At 34.2% G+C, this 10,759-nt stretch overlaps 1 protein-coding gene across 1 annotated transcript; it reads left to right on the top strand.

Annotated features, from left to right (window-relative positions):
• LOC124843986 (putative linoleate 9S-lipoxygenase 5) lies at positions 1-8,384 on the top strand. The gene is made up of 9 exons (XM_047320836.2): positions 1-269; positions 1,153-1,436; positions 2,285-2,525; positions 3,023-3,364; positions 3,599-3,684; positions 4,687-4,776; positions 5,536-5,834; positions 6,332-6,595; positions 7,541-8,384. The coding sequence occupies exons 1-9, from the start codon at positions 50-52 to the stop codon at positions 8,316-8,318; spliced, it is 2,604 nt and encodes an 867-aa protein (XP_047176792.1). The 5' UTR covers positions 1-49; the 3' UTR covers positions 8,319-8,384.
• The last annotated feature ends 2,375 nt before the right edge of the window (positions 8,385-10,759 follow it).

Below are 10,759 nucleotides of genomic sequence, written 5' to 3'. Positions count from 1 at the left end.
TTTTATGAGAAACAAAGAGTAAGAAACACCATCAAAGTAAGAAGGAAGTATGAGTATCAATGAAATGCCAAAAATGGCTTCAAGTAGTGTGCCCAAATGGCATTCTTCATCAGTCACAACCAAAATTGTCAATAACTTAAATCCTATATGCCAAGCTACCCAACAATTAACTCTCAAAGGGAAGTTCGTGATCATACACAACCAAAGCAAATCAATTCCTGGAAAGTTCATTTCTGTCCAGATTTACAGTGGAACTGATGTTGATCCTGGTAAGTGCACCTTCTATGCAGATAACATTGGTGCACGATTTTTTTTCAAAAGGAATAGTCTTTATGAAAAAGTTTTTGAAAATAAACAAATATTTCTCCAAAAATGATGAACCAATAGTGTTATTAGATATGGTTGGAGTAAATATCTCTGTAAGTTATAATTAATCTCTGCATGTGTTAAAAGTAAGATTATGCAGAAGTTAAAAGTCCTGCAGTACATAAGCTAATTATATTTTATGGAGAAACTGGTTTTATATTTCGTACTTTTCTCTTCTATAAGTGCTTATGAAAATATTTCTCTAAACATGTTCATAATTGATTAATTCTGAATATAACTTCAATCTCATAATCTATTATCTTTATAAAGTTATACTTCAGTCCTGGTAAATATTTTATTTCATTTCATCAATCTATTTATAAATATTTTGTTCTTTGTGAACATACCAGTAGTTAAAAGTGAATGAACTTTGACTTATATACATCAGTAAATTTCAAGAAATTATATTTTTTTTGCATGAAGATTAGTGTCTATGTGCATAATCAATAAAAAAATTGAGGAGAGAAGGTTGCATCCTGTGCTTTTCTAAATTCATCTCACCAGCTCTTGAAAATGAAGGAAAAACTGAGAAAAAGTTCATGATATTTAGAAAAGCAAAATGTATAAACAAATCATCTTGATATCTATGAAAAACATGAATACTAGATTATAACTTTTTACTTTAGAAAAGAAATTAAAAGTTGATGACAATTATAAGGGTGAAAAAAAAATTAACTGTTTTTCTTTTACTTGAACTTGTTTGAATTACATGGTTTACTATATTTGTAAGATATGTTTTGATATAGGGAACATATTATGTTTACAACTTTGTGTTGCACTGGACAGAGACTGGTAAAGGGAAATTGAGCGAGAAAGCACATTTCAAACAAGGTGAGAGCATGAAACACAGTCATGATGCACAAACCACGATATATAAAATTAAGATACATGTTGACTCAAATTTTGGAAGTCCAAGAGCTTTTGTTATTCAAAACAAGTACAAGAAGAAGTTCTTCCTTCAGTCTGCATCTATTGAGACTTCTAGCAACCGCATCATTCACTATGATATCAATTCATGGATATATCCAATAAAGAAGACCAAATCTGATAGGCTCTTCTTCTCAAATAGAGTATGTTTTATATTATTCTCTCATCAAGTTAATCATTTGGATCTTATAAGTGACACTACTTAGAATTAGTCCCTTTATGAAAATAAGACCTTGAGCTTTTATCCTTATATGTCCTTATCAGTGCATATAGGTACTGATATTACTAAGGGTGTGTTGATTTATATTTTAAATATTTTTGAAGTATTCAACATGTAACTAAACAAGGTTGCAAAACGTTGGTCAAAGGTGTTAGGCAAAGAGCAGGGTATGTAGTTGAGTTAGAGATTCAACAAGATGAAAACAAAACAATATGAGAAAACATTTCCCAATTGTTTCTGTTTTTTGGTTTCGGAACACTTTGCTAGGAACAATTTTCTAAACATAATAGATTTTGAATGAAATATTAAATGCTAAGTTGTGTGAAGTTGTTTCAGAAAACAGTTTTTATAACCAAAAGACAGTCAATTAGGCACCAGGGTATGTTTGGACAGGCTGGTCCATAAATAAGCACTCTTAAAAAAAGAAGGTGAAATAAGTTTCTCTGTATGCTAAAATTAGCTTATGCAAGCTCTCTCATATTTTCTTTAAATTCTTTTAACTTGTGCATAAGGTAATTTTAGAGTATGCAGAAGCTCATTTCATTTTTTTTCTTCTGGAAGTGCTTCAGGAGAAACTTGTCTGATTAGGTGCTAAGTCTCTAAAGTTTTAGTGTCCAAAAAAGAGTCATGTAGTGACTAAAAGATATTTTCATGCAGGAACTGATTCTGAAATGAGTGTCAGTTGTAGGACCAAATGATTAGTTTAATCTTGTTTCCTGCTAGTGGCAATTTTATGTTACATGAAAGTGCATAACTTTGTCGTTATGACAGTGTTATCTTCCAAGTCAAACGCCAAGAGCATTAGTGGAACTAAGAAAGGAAGAGCTTGATATATTGAGGGGTAATGGAATGGGAGAAAGAAAGGAATGGGATAGAATCTATGACTACGACTTCTATAACGATCTTGGTGATCCTGAAAAAGGTCCTGAACACCTTAGACCAGTTCTTGGGGGCACAAAGTTGTTTCCATATCCACGCAGAGGAAGAACAGGTCGAAAACAAAGTACAGCAGGTATTTATTTTACTTTCCTTTTAAATTCAGTTCAAGGTAGAAACCTAAATTGGCATGATCCATTGGAATTTCAGCTTAATAACATGCTTTAATACAGTTGGTTTAAGGTTGATTAAGACTAACAAGGTACAGTTGAATCAAGGGTGGATGGATGAACCATCATTCCTTTCTTACTTCGGAATGGCGATTGTGTGTATTAAAACTAAAATATAACTGAATGCAAATCTCACTTTATAAATTGGTTTTGTGAGATTAAGTTAGGTTTAAAGTCCTTCTCTTAATATTTACGTACTAGTTTTTACATTTCAAGTTTCATTACCTGCTTTGGTACTTCATGCCCTGCATTTGTGATTGGAGGACCTCAGCTGAAAATGAGCCTAAGTAAGAAAATAGTCCTTTGAAATTAAAGGGTATGTGTTAAATTGTGTCTCCAATATAAACTAGTAGCATTGAGTTGATTCTCATTTCAATTTTCACGTGTTTATGGAAAATTTTAGGTCCATCTAGTGAGAGCCGGCCACAACCAATGAACTTTGGCATATATGTTCCATCAGATGAGAGATTTGCCCCCAATAAATTGAAGGAGTTGAAATCAAATTGTGTGCATGCTATGGTACATTTTTTGTCACCAAAGGCAGAATTATTATCACACAGAAATTCTGCAAACTTTCAATCATTCGAAGAGTTACTTGAGATGTTTTCTAGCAATAGGAGCCAAATAATAGAGGGGTGGATGAAAGACAACTTAAAGAAACTGATACCTATTGCGTACTTGAAGGAAATAACTATTGCAAACAAGGAAAATCATGGACAATTGCCTATCCCTCAAATCATATTCGGTAAAGAAATCTTGATACCCTTTATTTGTATATAATATCTCAGTTAGCTGGTTACAATGTCAGTTGATTTAGGAGATCGGTTTGTATGGTAAATAAATCTTAGATTGAAAAGTAACATATCAGGAAATTTGTAACCTAGTTAAATTTCAAGAGTTCTCTCCTTACATTGAATTTGTCAAAGATACTACAAGTTATGCTAAGTTGTTTCATGAGATTGTTTTGTGTGCTCTTCAGAAAATGAATTGGCTTGGAAAGATGATATAGAGTTTGGAAGACAAATGCTTGCAGGAACTCACCCCACCAGAATACAATGCTTAACGGTACTTAATACACTTATGAACTAGGATTTACAACAATCTGCTATGTTTTATGATGTATAAGGGGTCTTAAGAGCGTAGTAGTCCAAGTTCTACAATTTGTTTGTGACTACCTTGGTTATGCTACAAGGTAATTGATGAATCCTGCAACAATCTCCCCAAACCAATTGTACTATTAAGAATCAAACTCTTTAATTATGACTCGACCGATTGGGAAACAAACTTGTGACCATGATTCTAATACCAATTGTTGAATCAAGCATTTACTAATAAGTTAAAAGTTATAGTTAATGGTCAAGTTTTACTTAAAGAAAATAACAACTAAAGTATCATGACTTGACCTACTTAGCATAGCATATGCCACAAAACAATTGATGGAAATAGATACGTAAAAGGAAAACATTGTTTCTTACTGTGGAAACATAAAATCTCTTTTAACTCAAATAGAAATTGAGTGTCGGTGAAAAGGTTTTTTACATTGTCACCTAATCATAGATTGTCATTTACTGTAAAGTTATTTGATGTTTAGAATATTTTGTCAAAAGTCATAGAATGATTTTCAATTGTTTTACTGTAGAAAATAGTAGTACAGCATTGGACAGCTTGCGCAGTTCATGTTCTAATTGAAACCACCTTTTTGTTGACTTTGCATCTTTTGAACCTTTTAATACTCTGTTGCAAATAATCTGTCACAGTTAAAGAATATTCTTTGGACCAAAGACAAACTTATTGAATCTAAATTGTAAAAACAAAATGGAAAATACTCTGAACTGTGTTTGTTCTCATGTTTAGACCAGCCAAAGTTGTCAAATCAAATTTGTAGACTGTATATAGTTTCCGAGAAATATAGAATGAATTTAAGTTCAGCTTTAGCATGTTGGTCACACTTTACCACTACATTAACTATGCCTTGGTAAAATTGTTAATTCTATATCTGTGTAATGAAAATGATATTCAAACTCACATTTTTGGCCTCATTATTGTTGGTTTCAATTTTCCTTTCAGACATTCCCACCTCAGAACAAATACGGAATACAGAGTTCAATAAAGAAATCAATCATAGAACAGAAGCTAGAAGGATGGACACTTTCTCAGGTAAGTAACCAAAGTCTTGAGGCTTTGGCATTGAGAAAATAAACCTTTTTTTGTTACTTCTTTTGGAAGATACTAATAAGGTTTTAGTCACAATTCTTATTTACTTTTGTTAACCTTTCATGAGCTAATAAATTAGAAAATTAAATTGCAATTTGTAAAACTTAAGCTCTTTTCAAACAATAAGTATCATACTTCAGATATTTGCCACAACAATCATTTGAAGTTTATGTCATATGAAGAGAAGACTTCCTTAACGAAACACAGTATCATTATGAGACATGACCCAAAATCTTAAAGTAATAAATTTAAGTTCTTTTACTCATTTTTACCCAACATGGGACTTCCAACTTATCTTGAATTTCTAACACAAATGATAAACATAGTATTATTCTACTCCATGCGATTCTAACAATCCTAACACGGCTTATAACTTTCTGCATGTTTGTTATATTAGAAGAAAACTTAGATTCTATTGCTCCTGTTAGTACTGTTAGTGTTGTTCTCCAATCACATTTGAAGCTTCACTTAGTACTATATGATTACATTTAATGGACTTATTTATTGCTCAGATTACCAAGATGAAACACCAAATCTAATCAGAGAATACTTGCAGTAGCTGTAGTACTGTATATAAGATTCGTTCATTATATTTATAGTAGTTAATGAAGCAAACAAATTTAAAACAACTTGGCTAAATTTTTATTGGATAAATTTAAGTGTTATTTATTTCCTGTCCTCTTTCCTTGCAAAATTGTGTAGGCAATGGAGCAGGGAAGAATTTTCATGCTGGATCACCATGACTACCTTATTCCATATTTGAACAGAATAAACGCAAATGGGGTATGTGCTTATGCATCAAGGACCCTTCTATTCTTAAGGACTGATGGCATGCTTAAGCCATTGGCAATAGAACTTAGCTTGCCAGGTCCAGCTCCTCACCTTGAACTCCATAGGGTTTTTCTTCCAGCCAAACAGGGAACACAAGCAGCACTTTGGCAGCTTGCTAAAGCTCATGTATTGGCTAATGATGCTGTTTATCATCAACTAATTAGCCATTGGTGAGTTGAGATCTTTCCGCAATCACAGTTACTAACTCAACTTTCACTCTGCATAGATTCTTGAAAGTAATCTGTTGCACACTAATTTCTGTACTTTTTTTTCTGCATCACCTCCTCAAAATGTCAAATCATGTGACAGAGATAGGAAAGAAAGGAAAAAGATTTTCTTTTTGATAGATTTATGATTAAGTTTGTAAAGAATATAAGTCAATAATCATGTTTTAAGAATCCTTGTTCTTTTCCAATAATGGTTTCTAGAATTCTTGTTGATTCTTTTACGCATAAGAACAATCCCTAGTGGCCAATGAATATTTCAAGTGTCTGAAATTAAATACCATGATCCTTTGTATATTGTGGAAACATTTGCCTTCAAATGCAAAAGAAATATTGTTTTATTTGAGAAAATAATGAACTACAAAGAAATTCAGTAGTACACTTATTCTGTTATCACCTTTGGTTTGGAATTTAAGTATCATGCAATGAAAACTTATATGCAGGTTATGCACCCATGCAGTTGTTGAACCATTTATCATTGCCACCAAAAGAAGGTTAAGTGTTATGCATCCAATCCATAGGTTGTTGAATCCTCATTTCAAAGGTACCATGCACATAAATGCCTTGGCAAGACTCATCGTTATAAACTCTGGAGGAATTCTCGAGAGAATATTATTTCCAGGTGAAATCTGTATGCAGATCTCATGTGACCTCTATAAAGAGTGGAGATTCATTGACCAAGGACTCCCAGCTGATCTACTCAAAAGGTACATTACAAACCCTCGTTAAGAATTGTTCATGAGCACACATCGACCCTATATAAGACCAAATTATGTTAAGAAATAGACTTTAAATCTAAATCAATTCTACAAAACCAACTTGTAAAGTGATGTTTTTATCTACTTGTTACTCTAAACTAACTTTATCATCAGTCGATGTAGGACTTACAACAAATTATAGTATATGAGTAGATGTAAATCTTGTCTTACAAGTTGGTTCTGTGAGTTTTGTAATTTTGTAGCAAGAATTTAGAAAAATTGTGAAACCTCTAATTGTGCAAAGAAAACAGCCATTTATGACTAAGCATCACCTACATCTAGCTTTTTTAACACAAGAAAACTTTAACCAATCTTGCATCAAGTATTTAAATGATAGTTAAAAAATATAAATTAACAACACTCACTGTACGAGACACTATTGTACAAATCAAACATTTTGTAAAATAAATACACAAGTTTTAGTCCTTATGTATCCTTATTAGTATACATTGGTCCATTTTGTTGCACTGTGTTTTCTAAGTCCTAGTCCCTAAAGTATATGTCCTTTCAGGAACTAAAACTTAAGTTTCTTATATAGAGGACTGACTCTTAAATGAGTATCACCAACAAAATCCAGATGACTCATTTAACCTAAAAGAGGCATAAAAATGTATAAAGAAGGTTAAACTATTCACTTGGTCCCTGTAGTTGTCTCATTGTCTCCAACATTTCTTGTAGCAGTTTTACATTGCCATTAAAGTTTTCTTCAGTGCTAAAAACTGGGGTGAAAACTCAACTTTTATGCATAATATAGAGGAACTAAAACTTACAGTTTTCTCATATACAGACTAGAACATAAAACTGGTGAATAGTTTAATCCGGGAGGGAAAATAAAAAGGTTCCATTACTTTCACCTTGATGCATGAGCTAATCCAACAGCAACTAATTTTGCAGGGGCATGGCTGTACAAGATCCAGACATGAATAACCCCACAGGGATTCAGCTTCTGCTGCTGGACTATCCCTATGCCACTGATGGACTTGAAATATGGGTAGCCATCAAAGAATGGGTCAAAGACTTTTGCTCATTCTTCTACAAAGACAACGAGGACATTGAGGGTGATGTTGAACTGCAAGCCTGGTGGTCAGAGATTAGAACTCAAGGCCATGGTGACAAACACAATGACACATGGTGGAACCAAATGACAACACTCTCAAACCTTGTGGAGACACTAACAATCCTCGTATGGATTGCTTCTGCCAAACATGCATCTCTAAACTATGGCCAATATGCATACAGTGGCTACCCTCCAAACCGCCCCACACTATGCAGGAAATTTGTTCCTCTAGAAGGGACAGTGGAGTTTGGTGAGTTCCTCAAGGACCCAGATAAGTTTTTCCTCAAGATGCTTCCTGACAGGTTTGAGATGAGTCTTGCAGTGGCATTGGTGAATGTTCTCTCAAGTCACACTTGTGATGAGGTCTACTTGGGGTGCCAACAATCACCAGGGTGGATAGACAATGAAGTGATTCAGAATAGGTTTGCTGAGTTCAAACAAGAACTAAAGGAGATTCAAGCAAGGATCATGCAAAGGAATAGGGATCCTAAGCTTAAGAATAGACGTGGCCCTGCGAACATTGAGTACACTCTTCTGTACCCTGATGCAGCTTCTTCTTCTGCCTCAAAAAGAGGAATCACAGGAAGGGGGATACCTAACAGTATATCAATTTGACATCTTGTTATAGATTACCAAGTTTTCATTGTTGATGGATAAAACTTATGTGTATTTCTTTAAACGTTTTTGCTGTTGTTATATCATTAGAATTGAAGTTTCATTTTGATAACTTACTAAGATCTTTAATTCAAACTTTAACTTTGGTTAAAACTCTAAATTTGATGGTAAGCAACACTAAAAACAATTCCGACTCTGCATCTAAGTTTTGTTTCTTGGTGATATACATCAATGCCACAGGTTAAGGAACTAGTGGGTAGCTTTAAAGTTGTTAGAAAACTGACTTGTTAGTTGCATATTTTTAGGAAGATTTCATATTTGTTTAAGTTTGAATTAGTGAATTTGATTCACCTAGAATTTAGTTATTTCCTATTTTTTAGCTAAGTCATTAGTAGAATCAGGAGATGTAACATCCAAAATACAGTAATAACCATAATTTAGAATTAATTACAATTAACAGTTAATCCATGCAGTTTTACACTAAAATTTTAAACTTCCAAAACCAAACGTAAATAAATACAGAAATAAATACCATACAGTAGTATTTCAACGTTTAAAGACGAACGGTTTTACACACATTAACCGAACGTCCAAAAAGCTAAATAGAAATACTAAAGGCTACAACTTAACGAGCGCTCTAGGGCTCAGCTTTAACCTCTACTTCGACGAGATTGGCATTCTCCAAATTTCCTTCTTCCAGCGTCTCTTCAAGCAGCGCCTCTCCGTCTGCTCACATCCACACGGATGATCATTGCATTAACAAGACGGACGTACATAAACAGTAGACAACACAAGGAAATGCAAGGGTAAGCTTAGGTAATTTAATTCATACAACATACATACACTTTAACTTATAAAATCAACTTGCAAGACATACAACAATACATCAGCATATAACAAATTATCTAAACTCTCATAAACACCGACCGTCCGGACTGTATGAATCCATGTATCTACAGGCGTTCGTGCACCCGGGTGGTGTAATAACTGGGATACGCTCAACAGCTGCCACCCGAGGTTAGCCCTATCAGTCCAAAGTACTCCTAAGGACTAGGACCTCCTGCCATTCCCACGCATGACCTGCTCCCCTCTACATGAGGACGAGCACTCACGGAATATCAGGATGAACAGCCATCAGTAGCTTTACCATGGTCATACTACACAACTTATCACAATTCCAATCATAGAGTCGTTCCTCCTTGGAACGCTCGTTCAAAAATCCATTTTCAATACTTCACTCAACATACTGTTCGCACATCTCAATCTTTCCTCTTATTCATATTTTCATTCTTTGTTCCACTTTCATAAAATGACGAGCGTTCATCCTTTTATAAATAAGGACGAACGTATTACAGTACGTAGAAATCCTCGTTTCTGAACAAAAGAAACAAACCATTGTCCGCTGACGGACGTTACGAACATTGAAATCATTTAAATACACTGATTCTAGAAGATCTGATTAATACTTAGAAAAATTTAAGTATAAAGACTTTAGGTTGGATCAAATGGATAGATACAGTACAAATTATTTAGATAAATAAACAATTTGGGATTTAATTCAGGAGACAATATCGCCAGTCAATGACCGAACGCCAACTAATAATTTGGACGAACGCTATTTACGTTCGTTCGGGAATCAAATGTGAGGACGAGCGTTCAGTATAAAACCGAACACTACTTAGGACGAACGCTAGGTAGATGACCGAGCACTAATTAGAACGAACGCTCGGTATAAGACCGAACACCGATTTGGACGAGCGCTTAGTATATGACTAAGCGTTACCTATAACGAACGCTGGATATAAAACCGAGCGTTACTAATATCACTTCAATTAATTACGAATGTTGGGTACCACTAGGCTGTGCCGAACGCTCAAACCTAGCCTTTCACAAGAGGACGCTCGTTCTTAAGCAGAATCCTTTCCAAATGAAAGAACTCCTATTCTAAGTCATTTTCAGGGGAAAATCGAACGGTGGAAGACCGTTCGATGACGAGCGTGCATTATCAAAGTAAGGACTATTATATTTTTCAGATTTTTCATCTACAATAACTTCACATTTTTCATACGATTCTCATCTTATAACTTATCTCCACCGTAAATCTCCTACATTACAGAATTCATATTATCATCTCATACCTTACAGAAATTATCCATTTTCCAGTTCATACGTTTCATTCTCAACATACAGTTCATACAATATCACTCATACACAACCAGTACAACAGGGCTCGTTCATGCATACTTAAACATCATACATTTCATACATCCAGTACACTTCATGCTTTCACACACATCATACAAGTATCAATTAAATTACTAAAGCTTCCCTTACCTGGTTCAACAGTGAACGCCCTAAGCGAGTGCTTTTTAACTTGTTCAAATACGGTTTCCTACCCTCAACGTGCTTCTTAAGTGCTTCACTAAATCTAACCACAAGAA

Source organism: Vigna umbellata, chromosome 7 (genome assembly GCF_029865625.1).
Source record: "Vigna umbellata cultivar VRB3 chromosome 7, Vumbellata_1.0, whole genome shotgun sequence".
NCBI classification, from domain to species: domain Eukaryota; kingdom Viridiplantae; phylum Streptophyta; class Magnoliopsida; order Fabales; family Fabaceae; genus Vigna; species Vigna umbellata.
This window is presented reverse-complemented; position numbering and strand designations above follow the sequence as displayed.